A 16267-nucleotide genomic window follows, 5' to 3' on the forward strand; every position below is an offset into this window, starting at 1 on the left:
CTGCAATGGCTGCATTATTGAAAATAATTTCTGGGGGTTAGCTGGATTTAACGTCCGGGTAAAGTACACTTCAACTGCCTGTTTAGAAGGATCAGGGTTGAAGGACATTTTTCATTGATGAGCCCACTCACTTATCTTCTGCATGTCACTGTTCAGTTCTTGAGAACAGCGAATATGGTCTAGGATAAGCGAAAACAAGGATGAGTCATCAGCAAAAATTTTGATCATGGAAATGATTCCTTCAGGGAGGTCATTAATGTAAATCAAAAAAAAAGAGGGGTCCGAGAATAGATCCCTGAGGTACACCTGCTAAGACTTCCGTCCAATCAGAAGCTTGACCATCAAGAACAACCCGCTGCCGTCTCCCGTGTAGAAAATTCTGGATTAATAAAAGAAGGGAGCCAGAAACACCATATGACTTAAGTTTGAAAATTAAACCATCGTGCCAAACTCTGTCAAAAGCTTTGGAAATATCAAGGAACACTCCACGAGTATCTAGGGGTGGATCAACATCAAAACCATTCAGGATGTTGTGTGTTATGGATAACAGCTGAGATACACAAGAGTCACCCTTGCGGAAACCAGACTGGGAATTTGTGAAAAGATTGTTGTTTTCGAAATAGGTGTAGACGGAGTCAAAGATACATTTTTCAAAGATTTTTCCAAAAATAGGCAGAAAAGACACTGGTCTATAATTTTTTACCACGCTCTTGTCCCCTTTGTTTTTGTACACAGGAACAACATTTGCTCTTTTCCAGTTTGATGGAAAAATGCAAAAATCTAAAGAATATTGATAGATCTTCATAAGAGGTTTAACCAAGGATTCATCACAGATTTTAATCATCTGTATGGAGATGTCATCCCAACCATGCGCTTTGTTAGTCGTAAGTGCGCGAATGAGGGCTAAGATTTTGGCTTCATCAAGAGCGATATTGTTTATTCTAAGATTAGTTGCATATTTTTGTTGCGGTAAAACACTATCAGTGTCTATGAGAGAGCACTGATTAGCAAAGAACTGATTAAATATATTTGTTTTTGTAGCGACGTCAGCAATAAGGTTATTGCTGGAATCTCGAACAGGTGGAATTCTTGGCGACTTCCTCCTATGAAGAAATTGATTTAGAATAGACCAGTATTTCTTTGAACCTAAGTTTGGGTCATTAAGGTTATTTGCTAAGCGGGCAAAATAAGAATCTTTAGCATCCCTGACAGCCCTTCTACACCTAGATTGATGTTCTTGAAGGTTTTTGAGGTCTTCTTTCCTCCTCCCATTTTTTACATACCGCTCATAAACTTTCGATTTTACAAGTAGGGCTCTCTTTATCTCAGCCGTCGTCCATACCGCATCCTTATTCCTGATGGTTATGACTTTATTAGGCACAAAGTTTGACATAATATTAATGATGGTTTCAGTCAAGAGGGAGACCCGGCCATCCATATCAGTACCCTCAAAACACCTATCCCAGTCAACCATGTCTACCGCCCTTCGTATTAGAACGGGATCTGCTCTGGAGAAGTCCCAAACCTTTCGTTCATAAGATGGAGCGTAGGGGATTTTAAAGTTTAGCTTGCAAAAGGTTATTTGGTGATGGCACTTAGGGTGCAAAGATGGGAGGATACCAGTATCCAGAATCAAATGATCTGCTGATGAAGAAATTAGATCAATGCAAGAAGTTGAATTATCAAGGAGATGAGTAGGCCCATCAATTAATTGTTTCAGACCATGCTGGGTAGCTAGATTTTGAATTTCTCTACCTCCAGGATTGGTGACATCACCGCTCCACCAGTCAGAATTCTTGACATTGAAATCCCCAAGAAAGATTGTAGCAGTAGGAGAAAAATTTTGGATATTTATTATAGTCTCCTCCCATTTGCGAGAAAAAACATCGAATTCATCAGAAGTCTGAAAGAAGAAACTTTAAACTCCAAAATAAAGGAACCACTAGATACAATCTATCGTCCTGATTACGATGTGCGTTTTGGATGGGAAATAAGAAGCTTCAGTTTCTCTTGCTTGAGAAGGGTTAAAGTTTCGCCTCTCGCCCTTCGGCCTTGAAACGCAATGGTTGTAGGACTCCAAACATTAGGTTTTTGACTTTTTGGCATCGTTCTAGACTTATAAAGCTGTCGTAGTTGCAAAAAAGAAATCGAACTTGTATCTTTCTATCTCAAACAACTTATTCGAATCCTCGCAAGTTCGAGAAATACTACTGGAAATTTAAAAAAAAATCAACCTCAAAGTGGCAGAATGGGTAGGCGTGGGATAAGTGGCCTTTAAAAGTTCCTCGATGTTTAGCTCAGCTTCATTAAAGGGATTATCAGATGGTTTGAGATACCTTTCTACGGTCCTGAGTAAAACCTCCAAGTATTTTGGTCTAACTGTTTTCCAAAGTCGAGATGTTACAATTTGAAATTACTGAAAATGGGTTTTTACACGGTTCTTTAATTGTAATTCTTACTAAAAGCAATGCAACTTGTAACTAATATATCTCGACTTAGGAAAATAGTTAGGCAAAAATATTTTGAGGTTTTACTCAGAACAGTAGAAGGTTACTACAGGCCAAATATCTCAAACCATCTGATTATCCCTTAACTATCAATAAATAAATCATAGGAGTATGGATTTTTTGTTTGTGACATAATAAGTATCTTTGGATCTGCATTTCTCTCTGCTACATTATTTTAGGGTTTGGAAAACATAAATACAAGATACTTCTTTTAGTATAATACAACTGGAAAATTTTCCAAAAAAAAAAGTTATAAAAAAGTAAAACTATTTATAATACGATATCAAAATATATAAAATCTAAAAAAACTTCCAAATACTGTTTTATCTAGCTATCGTCAACACAAAATGCATCCTGGGTTTTATAATTGATTACTGAAAACACTTCAAGCAAATTTCAAGAGAGCTAGGTTTAATTTATAATCAAAAACCCAATACCAATAATAAGTAATAGATCCTTTTATATTAAACCGTATTGAATTTTGAAGATCGCAACGAAAAGTTCCGTAAAACTTTGAGTATCAAACAATTCTACTCTCAACTTTAACTTATCGTGTAAAATCCTTTTGTAAATTGTTCCAAACCAATATACAGTTAGATTTTTTACCAACAAACCAATTCTTATATGACACCCCTACGTTACAGACCCGGTGAAACCCCCGTCCCACTGAATTAAATTCGTTTTCATAAACTTTCAAAATTCTATAGAAGAATTACACTCCAAAACAATCCCCACTAGATTTTTGGACTTAAGAACAATGAAATGTCCATCCCATCTGCACTGTGAGAAGAAGTTCCATCGGGGCTGTAAAACAGGGGTGTTATACAAAACACAACTGAAACTTTTTGTTGGATGCAAGTTGCATGAAACGAAGGTGCTTGATTTTAAAGTACTTTGTCGTTTTTAATGGTCAATAATGAAATAACAGTAATAATAAAAAGATAGGTATTATCAAATAAAATAATTATTTCAAAAGATGTTTTTCAATATAAATTTCATTTGTAATTTTTTTTTCTTCAAAAAAAATCCATATTGTATGATAATTTGATGCGTCGTAATTTTCAAGAATTGTTATATTCCTTATCCACAGTTTTTTAAAATTCTTTCAAAACAGATCAGCAATTATTTCTCTTCTATTTCTTTGTCTTTAAAATCTTGCCTCGATTATTTTTATAGTACTATAGTCCAGTCTCTTTTACATCAAGTGCATGTTTTGCATGTTTTCCTACAGTATGTCGATGAAACAATACTTCGACTACAATATCCCTTACGTTCGAATTCAGCACACGTGTTTATGACGTCACGGCATTCGGTTGAAACTGTGAAAATTAGAAAAGAAGAAAAGAAGAAAAATTATTGCGAGTTTTCAACGTAGTTGAGAAAGAATTGCAAGAACTTGTATTTGTAACGCTAAAGATATTTTCTCATATATATAAGAGGAGACACCCCTGTGTCGCAGACCCGGCGAGACCACCATCCACTGGAAAATTAGGACAAAAGCTATAGAAAAATTGTTAAAAAGTTGCCACTACTGGCGAACACTGGGTTTCCATGGAAAACATTACGTGAATATCATGAATAGAACAATCTTAAGACCTACCAGAATCACTATTTTCCGAGCAGCGTCTTTTACATGCTTGTTGACTGATGAAATTGTTCCGGTTACCACCTTTACCGGAATAAGCAAACGATTCGCATTCTTTCTTTGACGGATTGTAGTAATACCGGATCAAACGGTCATTTCCACCACCAGTAACTGCTGGCATATCGCATTCACTCTTGTATTCTATTCGGGAGAAAAAAAACGGAATTTAATGATATTTTATTTCATAAACAGTACATGAGGAGGCGTGTCACTTTAGCTGACAAAGCAGAATCAACTAAAGAAATTTTCAAAATGATGTCCTTTAAAAGTCCTTGTGCTATGATGATTGCGAATGTAATGGCTGTCAGTTCTCATCGAATCTCTTGGTTATCCAACTGTTCTTGTAATTGACCAGAAGACAAATACAAAACCAATCTATTCACTTAATCAGAGGCAGATCTAAGGAGATTCAAAATTGATGATGAAGAGTGCATCTTTAAGCCATTCTCCTTATAAAGAAACGAAGACCATTGCTTAATGGCAATAGGGAAAGGGAAGATGAGAAGCTAAAGTTCTTACCTGGGCATCCTTGTTGATTGGGACCTTGAGCAGGTGTGATTCCATCCACGCAACATCCGTATCGTCCTGAATTGGATGGACATCCAGGGATGACCAGGGCCTCAACTGTCTCGTATGTCTCACTCAAACCTATAATATATGGAAATGAGGGTATTTTTTCATTTTCTAACTATTACGCGATCGACATAATATTCTTGTTTCTATAGAAAGGAGGCGCACCTCTTATGCTGCAAAGCAAAATGGAAAAAATAATTTCTAGCCTTTACTAGACGTTACGTCGGTACAGATTGAGACAAAGGTACTGCGTTCTAGTTTGTGAAATTAACAATCTATATACAAGAACGATTTCGAGGTGCTGTTAAATCATCAAAAGGGGGACACACAAAACAATACACACTATAGCATAAAGTACCTGTATCAGTCAAAGTTTCATCAATGAAGTTATCTCCACTTTGGCACGCTTCATAACACAAGTCTTCAGAATCGAAATTGTTCCCGTTGGGTTGGCAACCACCGAAAGTAAACATTTCACACGATTTGTTTCTATGGTTATAATACCATCGCGAAATGGCGGCTCTGCATGGTCCACGATTGGGTGGATATTCGCAACGACTCTTGTATTCTATTTGGGCGAAAATTTAGAATATAATTGAGTAACAAAAACTAATCAGTGTTCGAAAATATCTGCAAAACCTCCAAGCACGTAATTATGCAATTATTTGTCAAAATATTGGCAAAGATATGGCAATTTACTGATAAGTCATATCTTTAACACCAGATACACAAATACGCATGTTGATTTCCAAGACTTACATCTACCTTATAAACTTTGGACCATGTTTTTTTTCAAGAACAAATCATATAAGATCATTCACAAACATTTTAAAGTTTTATTGGCTCTTAAACATCCAATGTCATTGTACAAAAATATTCAAAAAATGGTGGTATTAAGAATATTTTAAGAACGATTTCAGGCTTAAAACTTAAAAAATGGGAACATTCAAAGGACTCAAAGATTTTGGACGTTGTTATAAAAAAATGTGTACATAAACAATATCTAGTAAATCAGTGGTGTAAACATACATAGTTGGAGAAATTGACTAAGAGTTTAATTTTTTATAAACAATGTCTACGTACGTGGACACCCTTCGCCGTTTGGTCCTTTAGCCGGTGTGATCAAGTCTTCACAGCAACCATGGTCACTTCCACATGCTTGGAATCCATTGTTCTCACCCAATTCTCCGTCGGTTTTCTGAAGAAAAGAAAATTCGGATTGTAAACACTTAAAAGATCTTTTAGGGATGGCGTTTTTTAGATAACTTGATATAATATATGGATCTGACCCGGGGACTAAAAGGGATGCCAGATGGTGGATATATGCGGACGGGGACTTAGAGAAACCAAATTTTAGTGAAAAAGTGATCCTGAGAGAGACGTTTTTGAGAAATGTTCTTCAATTTTCGAAAAATTTCCTACTTTATGGATTTTTTTCAATGAAAACTAAAAACTTTCCTATCATATCGTATCAAATCGACTCTTAGAGAGATTATTTTAAAACTTCTTGATTTTTAAGACCATTAAAGAAGCTAACCTTTTTCGCCCTAGCATGTCCAGCACCCATTTTTAAACAAGTACCCCGTTGGGTAAAAGTTTACAATAGTCCCTTCTTAATTTTTTTTGGTTTGCAGGAAACAACATTGGTCGCTAACTGACAATAAAAGGGTTCTTAAAATTTATGATTAGTTTTTGAATATACATACTTTAATGATTCGTCCTTCGACTTCTTCAAACAAAGGGTCTTCTGTTGTAGCATCTGTTGCTTGTTCTGTTGTCATGGTAACTGTTGTTGTCGTTGGTGCCAATGTGTTGATGGCGTACTGACATTTTGTTTCGCACTCTTTTTGTGTCACAAAATTGTTACCATTTCCCTTGCAACCACTAAAACGAAGATAAACGATACCAACATCAGGGAAAACCTCAATAGAATTCGCAACAAGTGTAAAAAAACTGAAGAATAAAAAATTGATTTTCTTGTGTTTTTTTTTTTAATTTCAAATTTGTTTCAGGGGGTGGGATTTTTAGATATGCATTCAATCCACTTTTACATTGAAAAATCGTTTATGCGACATCCAAAGGCTTGAAAAATTTGGACGTTCTTATAAAATAAACGTGTAAGTCAAATGGAATATCCTACCTGTAGCCGAAAGGTCTGCATTTGTTGACTGAAGTATCGAAGTAATATCTGGGGAAGTATTGTTCACAGTCTCCTTTCTCGGGTGGTGTTAAGCATGCTTCTTTCATGGAGATTGTTGCCAGAACTGTTGCAGTTGGTTGTAAATCATTTCCAATTATTGTTGTACTTTGTTGAGTTGTCGCAAACTCTGTTGTAAGTGTTGTTGTTGGAGCTTCAGTCTTCAGTCCTTGAGTTGCTAGTGATTCTGTTGTTTCATATGTCTTTGGTTGTTGTGTTGTTGTGACTTCAGCATCGGTTTGTTGAGCGTTAGATGCCTCAGTTTGTTGGGTACTGACTACTTCAGTTTGTCGAGTTGTAGTTGCTTCAGTTTGTTCAGTGACAGGTTCCTGTGTTGCGATTGTTTCAGTTTGTTGTGTGCTAACTGATTCAGTACCTTCAGTCTCCGTTTGTTGAGTAGAGATTGTCTCAGTTGCTTCTGTGACTGTTTGTTGGGTACTGACTGCATCAGTTTTTTGAGTACTGGCTGCTTCAGTTCGTTGCGTTGTAGCAGCTTCAGTTTGTTGAGTACTTGCTGCTTTAGTTTGTTGAGTACTGGCTGCTTCAGTTTGCTGAGTTGTAGCTGCTTCAGTTTGCTGAGTTGTAGCTGCTTCAGTTTGTTGAGTTGTACCTGCTTCAGTTTGTTGAGTACTAGCTGCTTCAGTTTGTTGAGTACTGGCTGCTTCAGTTTGTTGAGTTGTAGCTGCTTCAGTTTGTTGAGTACTTGCTACTTCAGTTTGTTGAGTACTGGCTGCTTCAGTTTGTTGAGTGCTGGCTATTTCAGTTTGTTGAGTTGTAGCAGCTTCAGTTTGTTGAGTTGTAACTGCTTCAGTTTGTTGAGTTGTAACTTCTTCAGTTTGTTGCGTGCTAGCTATTTCAGTTTGTTGAGTACTGGCTGCTTCAGTTTGTTGAGTTGTAGCAGCTTCAGTTTGTTGCGTTGTAGCAGCTTCAGTTTGTCGAGTACTGGCTGCACCCGGTTGTTGAGTACTGGCTTCTTCATTTTGTTGAGTACTGGCTTCTTCAGTTTGTTGAGTTGTAGCAGCTTCAGTTTGTTGTGTACCTGCTACTTCAGTCTGTTGAGTTGTAACGGCTTCAGTTTGTTGAGTACTAGCTGCTTCAGTTTGTTGAGTGCTGGCTATTTCAGTTTGTTGAGTTGTAGCAGCTTCAGTTTGTTGAGTTGTACCTGCTTCAGTTTGTTGAGTACTGACTGCACCCGTTTGTTGATTACTGGCTACTTCAGTTTGCTGAGTTGCAACAGCTTCAGTTTGTTGAGTACTTTCTACTTCAGTTTGTTGAGTACTGGCTGCTTCAGTGTGTTGCGTTGTGACTTTCTCTGTGGCTTCAGTTTCGGTTGGGACTGTTTTCTCTACAAGTGGTGCTAGCGTTGCTGTATCGTCATTTTTTTCTGTTTGAATGTTTGTTGTCGCAGATATTGTTGACTTTGTTGTTGATGTTGTCTGTTCAATCTGTTGAGTAGTGACTGCCTCTGTTTGCTCAGTAGTTACAACTTCTTTCGTTGCTAAAGCCTCTGTTTGTTCAGTGGTAGGTTCTTGTGTTACAATTTCTTCAGTTTGTTGGGTAGACTTTACAGCTTCAGTTTTCTGAGTAAATGATTCAGTTTGCTCAGTAAGAGGCTTTTGAGTCGTTGAAGTTATCGTTTCAGTAAGAGCAGCCGTAACCTCCTTCATAATTGCTGTAGTGGATTGAGCTACGGTGTTTTCAGTTTGTTGAGTTGTTTTAACACTTTCTGTTTCTGGTTCGACAGTCGTAGCCAGATCAGTTATTTCCCTTGTTACTGCAACGGTAGTCTCGGCTTCAGGTTGTTGTGTAGTCTTTACAACTTCTGTAATTCCGTTAGCTTCTGTGGTAGACGTCGTTGTTGGAGCTACGGTCGTTTCTACGGCTTCAGTTTGAACTTGTTTTTCATCCGGAAGTGTTTTAGGTGTTTCGGTAACAGCTTCTTTAGTGACGATTTTGACGAGTGTTGTCGATGCTGTCGTGGTTGTTGTGGTGGCTTTTTCGACATTATTGTTGTTATCTTCTCCTTCAACAATAACAATAGGAGAAACTGGTTCTTTTGTTGTGGAGGTACGTGGTTCTTTCGTTACGACAGACTCCCCTGTTGTGATGTATTTGGTTACAGTTGGCCCCTCGGTTGTGGCTGACTCCGTAGTTTCTGATTCTTGCGTTACAGACTCTTGAGTTGTAGGAGATTCTGTTATTTTGGCCTCAGTCGTGACTGATTCTTGGGTAGCAGTTACTTGCGTAGTTTGAGCTTCAGTTTGTTGAGCAGTAACTTGCTCTTGTGTTGAGGCTGATTCAGTTTGGTGACTAGTAACAGATTCTTGTGTCGTAACTGCCTCAGCTTCCCGTGCTTTAGTTGTGACATCTGAGGCTTCTGTTTGAGTAGAAACAGCAGTGGGTTGTTGTGTTGTTGCGGCGGTTACGTCTGGTTGTGTTACTTCTACAATAGTTCCTTGCGTTGTTTCTTGTTCAGTACTTTCAGTTTGAGGGGTCTCAGTTGAAATCTCTTTGATTTCATCTGTTGTTTTTGAATCTGTTGCAAGCTCTGTTTGCCCAGTGGTAGCTGCTTCTGTTTGGACTTGCTGAGTAGTGGCTGATTTAGTTTGTTGGGTTAACATTTCTTCAGTTGTCGATTCTCGCTCTGGTAATGGAGTTGTTGTAGCTTCAGTTTGTCCCGTTTTAGGTTCTTGCGTTGAAACCGATACAGTTTGTTGAGTAGAAACATCTTTTGTTTTAAGCTCTTCTGTACTAGCAAGTTCAGTTGGTTTTTGGGTCGACAATGCAATGTTTTGAGTGCTTTCACTTTCAGTTTTTCCTTCGGTACTTGAAACACTCTCTGGTGCTTTGGATGGTTGTTGGGTTGTGGTGATCTGTTGAGTAATGACTGTTTCTGTTTGTGTGCTGACATCTGTGGCGACTTTTTTGGTTGTAGAAACTTGTGCTTCTTCTGTCGTTGCTTTTGGTTCTGGAGTGGTTCTTGTTTCAGTTTTTTCTCCAGTACTGCTAACAGTCACATAGACGGCAACATCCTCTGGAGTTTCGGATGGTTTTGGAGATGGTGTTGTTTGAGAGACTGTTGCAACTTTTTCTGTTGGTCCTGTCTCAGTTTGTTCTGTAACGACCTCAACAGTTTGTCTTGTGATAGCACTAGGATCAGTAGTAGTAGTCGTTGCTGGTACTTGAGTGGAGACGACTAGTGGTGCATCAGTTTCTGGTTGCTGTGTAGTAGCTGATTTGGTGATTTCAGTTATTTGTTCTGTTTGCTGAGTAGTCATGACTTCAGTAGCTTCTGTCATTCTTTGTCGAGTCGTTGGCGAGTCTGTTTGTTCTGTGACTGTCTCCTGTGTGGTGACAATTTCTGTCTTTTCCGTTTGAGGCGCTTGGGTCGTAGCAGATTCGGTAATGTCGGTAACATCTGTGATTGATTGAGTTTGTGGAGCTGCGGATTGTTGTGTTGTAACTGAATCAGTTTGCTGAGTTACAGGTTGTTGTGTTGTAACTGAATGAGTTTGTTTAGTTACAGGTTGTTGTGTTGTGACTGAATCAGTTTGTTTAGTTGCAGGCTTTTGTGTTGTAACTGAATCAGTTTGTTTAGTTACAGGTTGTTGTGTTGTGACTGAATCAGTTTGTTTAGTTGCAGGCTCTTGTGTTGTGAATCAGTTTGTTTAGTTTGCAGGCTTTTGTGTGTTGTGACTGAATCAGTTTGTTTAGTTGCAGGCTCTTGTGTTGTAACTAAATCAGTTTGTTTAGTTGCAGGCTCTTGTGTTGTAACTGAATCAGTTTGTTGAGTTACAGGTTGTTGTGTTGTGACTGAATCAGTTTGTTGGGTTGCAGGTCCTTGTGTTGTAACTGAATCAGTTCGTTTAGTAGCAGGCTCTTGTGTTGTAACTGAATCAGTTTGTTGGGTTGCAGGTTCTTGTGTTGTAACATAATCAGTTTGTTGAGTTGCAAGCTCTTGTGTTGTAACTGAATCAGTTTGTTGGGTTGCAGGTTTTTGTGTTGTAACTGAATCAGTTTGTTTAGTAGCAGGCTCTTGTGTTGTAACTGAATCAGTTTGTTTAGTAGCAGGCTCTTGTGTTGTAACTGAATCAGTTTGTTTAGTTGCAGGCTCTTGTGTTGTAACTAAATCAGTTTGTTGAGTTGCAGGCTCTTCCGTTGTCTTTGGAGAATCGGTTCCCTTTGTTGCAGATCCTGGCTGCTGAGTAATGATTTCCTCAGTTTGTTGAGTTGTATATTTTTCTGTCGAAAGTTCTTTTTCTTGAGTGGTGACAACTTGAGGAGCATCAGTGACAATTTCTTGAGTTGTCGCAGACTCTGTTTGTTCTGTCTGTGGTTGTTGAGTTGTGACTGTTTCAGTTTGTTGCTGCGTGACCACTGTGTTAGTTTGTTTTGTTGGAACTACATCAGTTTCAACTTGCTCTGTGGTAACAATTTCTGTTTGCTGAGTAACTGGCTCTTCCGTGGTGCTATCAGTCTGTTGAGTAACAACGTCGGTCTGTTGAGTGGAAGGTTTTTGAGTTGTAACAAGGTCAGTCTGTTGAATTCCTGAATCAGTTAAAGCTGCTTCAGTTTGTTCTGTGGATGGCTCTTGAGTGGTGGTTCGCTCAGGAAGAGGCGTTGTAGAATCTGTTCTTTGCTCTTCAGTTTGAACTTGAGGAGTAACTGAATCCGTTTGTTGAGTAGCAGGTTCTTGTGTTGAAACTATTTCTGTTTGAGCTTGTTGAGTAGTGGCCGATTCAGTTTGTTGGGTTAACACTTCTTCAGTTGTTGAATCTCGCTCTGGTAATGGAGTTGTCGCAGCTTCAGTTTGTTGAGTTTTGGGCTCTTGCGTTGAAACCGATCCAGTTTGTTGAGTTTTTGTAGCTTCATTTGTTGAAACTTGCTCTAAAGGTTGAGTGGAAACTTTGCCTTGCTTTTGTGTAGTGCTTGTGACAGATGCTGTAACTGTTTCTTGAGTGGTAGAAGCTTCGGTTCTCTCTTCTAAGTCTCCAGTGACCGCTGGTTGTCCTGTAGTAGATTTTGCTTTCATGGTGATTGGCTTTTGCGTTGAATCTTGTTTTGTTGGAAGGCTGGTAGATTTTGGAGATTCAGTTTGGATGTTTTTTGTGGTTTGTTGCTGTGTGGTAGTGGAAATAGAACCCTCAACAAAATCTGTTGTTTGTTTTGATTCTGTTGATACTTCTGGTGAACTTGTTGTGGTAAGTTGAGGTGCATCTGTTTCAATCTTGTCTTTAGTTGTGGTTTGTTCAGATTCTGAGTCGGTGGTGATTTCGTCGGTTGGTGAATCTGTCGTGCGTTCACTGGTGGATCCTTCAGTGATCACTAAAGGAGTATGGGGACCTTCTGATGGCTTTGGTAAGGTTGACTTTGGTGAATCAGTAGTGGTTTGAGCAGCTGTTGTAAGGACTTGTTCTGTGGTCTTAAAGTCTGGTTCTTGAGTTGTGGATTGCTCAGTTCTAAAATCTGTGACAACTTTAGCGTCTGGCCCTTCTGTTTGTTGTGTGGATAATACATAAAGGTCCTCAGTTGTTGAAACTCGGCGTTGGTCAACATCGTCAACTGTTGTCTGTTGTTGCTGTGTTGTTGGTGTTGCTTGAGTTGTGACAACAGCTAGTTTGTCGACATCATGTGTTGTGTAAGATTCTGTTGTTCGCTCCTCTTCTGTTCGGATTGGATCTGTAATCAGGTCTTTTGTTATCAGATCGTCAGTTCTCGTCTCTTGAGTTGTGGAGACATACTCAGTTTGTGGCATTTGAGTAGTTATCTCCGTCTGTCGTTTTTGCTCAGTTGTTTGAAGATCTTCAGTAGCAACCGTTGATCTTACAGATTCAGTTGACTGTTCGCTTGTTATAACACGATCAACTGGTGAAGAGGTCTTTGTGCTTAGTGATTCTGTGGTCGATCGCTCTGTTGACTCTGTTGTCTTGGCAACTTCTTCGGTAGGTTGTGGACGTGCCGTGGCGACCTCTGGTTCATCTGTTTCGAGACCTTCAGTGACGATCGTTGTTTGGCGGATTTCTTCCGTCGTAGGTTTCAATGTTGTAGTAGTTGTAGACGTTTTCGTTATTGAAGCGACAGTAGTGGCAAACTTACCGCATCGTTGTTGACATTCGACCAAGGTGAAAAAGTTGTTTGAGTTTCCATCGCAACCACCGTATGCAAACTGCTCACATTTTTGTGTCTCCACATTGAAATAGTATCGAATCATATATCCAAAGCATTGTCCAGTATTCTTAGGCATTTCACAAATACTTTTAAATTTCGGACATAGGACGCCATTTTGTTTTGGTGTTATTCCATCTCTACAGCAGCCGAGATCACTTTTGCAGCCTGGGCGCGCAACAACTGGTGTGTCAGTACAGAAGCCACATGATTTTGGACACATGGTACCCATGAAGGACTTGTAACGTTTGCAATACCCTGGGGATGCGTACTCCAAGCATTTCACTGGTTGCTTGTCTTGGCAATTTGATTTGTATTGATCAACTGGTCCTGAAAGATGATAATATGACATTGGTCACATAAAATTTTGAAATCAGAATCAAAAAATTGATCAGAGATCGTAATGTTGTTGACGTTGTTGGACGCCGTTAAAACATGTAATAAATAAATCATATTGTAGGGGCCAATCCTTATTGCGTGGGACTCGACTGCGTTTGACTGGTTCGAAAGTAGATAGGATTATGAAACTATTTTGAGAGGGGGCCCGTGAATTAGGCCTGGCAAAAGTTTTTATGGCCAAAAATTGACGTCGTAGGCAAACCTCCTAACCCCTAAAATGAGTAAAATATTTGACGATTTTTCAGTTGAATCAAACAAAAATGATTGTTATCATCGCATGGAGCTTGAAATTCTGAGTGCAACGGATCGTAAGGGTTGGGCTCCCTAGTAATATACGTAAAGTGGGGTAGGGTAAGTGCCAAAAAGACATAAGGCTTTGAATAACTTAAGGTTTTACGTACATGTGAATAGCACTTTATGAAACAAATGAGTAAAGAATTAGAAAAAAGCTTACGTTTTGGGCATGCTGGGTATTCAGTTCCTCGGGTTCCTTCAATTTCATTACCATCAACATCAACGCACCAGCATTTCTTGACGTCGTTAAAACACTGGACCTTCTCAAACTGGCCGTTGTATGTACATTTTGGCATGTAAACTTTACTGTTGTTCGGGTCACGGTTAATGTTTGAAGAAACGATGCGACGTCGTTGGCATTCAGTGAGCGGCTCTGTAAGAAAATGAGGAAACAAATATTTATCGGCTGGCCGAGAGTATTTAGTCAGCCAACAGCTGATTATTCAAATAGGCTTTTTCCCCATCATCATCAGACCAAAATCGAAAAAAACATGTTACCCCGATATGCTCATTACGTAAGCCGTGTTTCCCCGATTTCTAAAGTTTATATCCGATCGGGTTAAGTTTTAGTGTACTTTTAGCGTGTGTTGTTTTTAGAAAACATAGATGTGGTGTTTCAAGATGGCGGTTTAAACGGCTCGGTGTTTTCAGTGTAAATGCAGGAAGTAAAATGTATGTTGCAAGCTTCAATTACTGTCATATCTTTTTTATAATGACTTTGAAACTTGGCAAATCAAACACATGATTTTCATCAAGGGGATTCTTTTTTATATTTGTTGAAGGTTTAGCAATTTGCTCAAGTTTTTGTTATTTTTAAGAATTTCTGCTTTTTGCATAATAAATAAACACATTTTTCCTGTTTGCCTCTAGCTGTAGGTGGAATTGATCATGTTATAATGTTATTGGAATATGATAAAGTATAAAAAAGTACAGCTACTGTCTAAATTTGATAAAGACAGGATGCAATCATGTTTTTGGACTTGGACGTATTTTGCCAGCATGGATTTCGTGTAAACTATAACGTGCAACTGAAACGTTTTTGACGCATTGGTTTAAGGGTACTTACAAAGATTGTTTGGTTTTCAGTTGGTGTAAAGTAATAATTCCAGCTCGGCGTGAATGACTCCATAATTCATTGATTTTTAGCTTTCATTTTGGCTAAATTTGCTTTTGCTCGCTTGCGCTTGCATCAATTTATTAATTATATTGGCGCATGCGCCTCTTTTCCCATCTTGCACCCTTATTAAAAATTGAATGTTGGTACAAAAGAAATTTTGCTTGGCGTGAGGCTTGCTGTACGGAAAAATATCTTCGACGCGAGATTTTGTGGAATCCACTGCACTGGCGTGTTTGGCTACAACAACAGCAGAAGGGAGACAATCAAAATATGTTCTGTTCGCGCCGACTGTTTGCGTCGGCCAACCATATCCAACCAACTTGGCAGGCAAAAATGCTGGAGGAGTCGGAAAATTGTCAGAATTTTTCATCAAGCCAGCGAACAAATATTAAAAACTAAACTTTGAAACCATTTTCCTAAAAACCTTACTAGATTTACTACCGACCGACTGACTGACTCTATTTTATGAAGATTTTTGACACGAACGAAACATATATTTGATTGCCGCCAGAACACTGGATAAAATGACGACCATCACATATTATTTTTTTATTGTTCACACATCTGGACGCAGATTGTGTTTTGTGACCTTGGCGCATGTTTTGGGCTTTTTTGGTTGGAAATACCCACCTGTTCATAATAGGTAACAAACATTCATGTTAGAGAATGGGTGGACCCGCCCACTTGAAACACTATTTTACCATAATTTCATCACCAATCATTAGTCAAATAAATTACTTTGATGCTGTTAAAAGACAATACAGATCCACATGTCCATTATTTTAAAGTTTATAATGTCAATTTTTTTTCTCAACATTTTCTGTCTGATTTTTACTTTTTTGCTTATTTTATATCAAAAATAAAAAAATTAAAAATTTTTATACAAATTATCATGATATAATATGAACACTACGTGTACTGTAATCTTTTAGAAGGGACTAGCTTAATTGTTAATGGCAGCCAGTTACAATTTCTAGAGTGTGAATTTCTAGTAGGAGCACCTGAAGAATTGTGACAAAGTGTTATTAGAATTTGGTCAGGTATAGACCTTTTTTTAAAGAGGCAGCCATGTTGAATAATTATGTACTCCAGCATAAAAACAATGATACAGCCATGCATAATTACTGTACCATGCATATTTTAAAAATTATATTGTTTTGTTTTGCTTGGTTATTGTAAACATGCTAGTGGCATAAATTTAATGAACTATTATTCAAAAAGAAAACTACTTGTATTTATAAATGTAAATGATTCGTCTATTTGATTTTTTTGATAAAATCTTTGTACAGGTTTATAACAGGACATATCTAAAATTTTGTAATTTGTAATGTGTCCCTAGATTTTTACTTTATCTTCAAAAATGTTAAAAG

At 38.2% G+C, this 16267-nt stretch overlaps 1 protein-coding gene across 1 annotated transcript in view; it reads right to left on the reverse strand.

The window, feature by feature from the left end:
• Positions 1-3615: 3615 nt before the first annotated feature.
• Positions 3616-16267, reverse strand: part of LOC136815384 (mucin-2-like) — a 32970-nt gene continuing 20318 nt past the window's right edge. Inside the window, exons 18-26 of the mRNA XM_067071821.1 lie at positions 13941-14153; positions 10614-13417; positions 6866-10581; positions 6432-6609; positions 5809-5923; positions 5084-5293; positions 4672-4800; positions 4108-4293; positions 3616-3826 (exon numbers count right to left, since the gene is read on the reverse strand). Coding sequence (XP_066927922.1) covers positions 3708-3826; positions 4108-4293; positions 4672-4800; positions 5084-5293; positions 5809-5923; positions 6432-6609; positions 6866-10581; positions 10614-13417; positions 13941-14153 — 7670 coding nt within the window. The 3' untranslated portion in view covers positions 3616-3707. The remainder of the gene's footprint in view (positions 3827-4107; positions 4294-4671; positions 4801-5083; positions 5294-5808; positions 5924-6431; positions 6610-6865; positions 10582-10613; positions 13418-13940; positions 14154-16267) is intronic.

This window comes from Clytia hemisphaerica, unplaced genomic scaffold (assembly GCF_902728285.1).
Source record: "Clytia hemisphaerica strain Z4C2 unplaced genomic scaffold, Clytia hemisphaerica genome assembly, whole genome shotgun sequence".
Lineage (NCBI taxonomy): Eukaryota > Metazoa > Cnidaria > Hydrozoa > Leptothecata > Clytiidae > Clytia > Clytia hemisphaerica.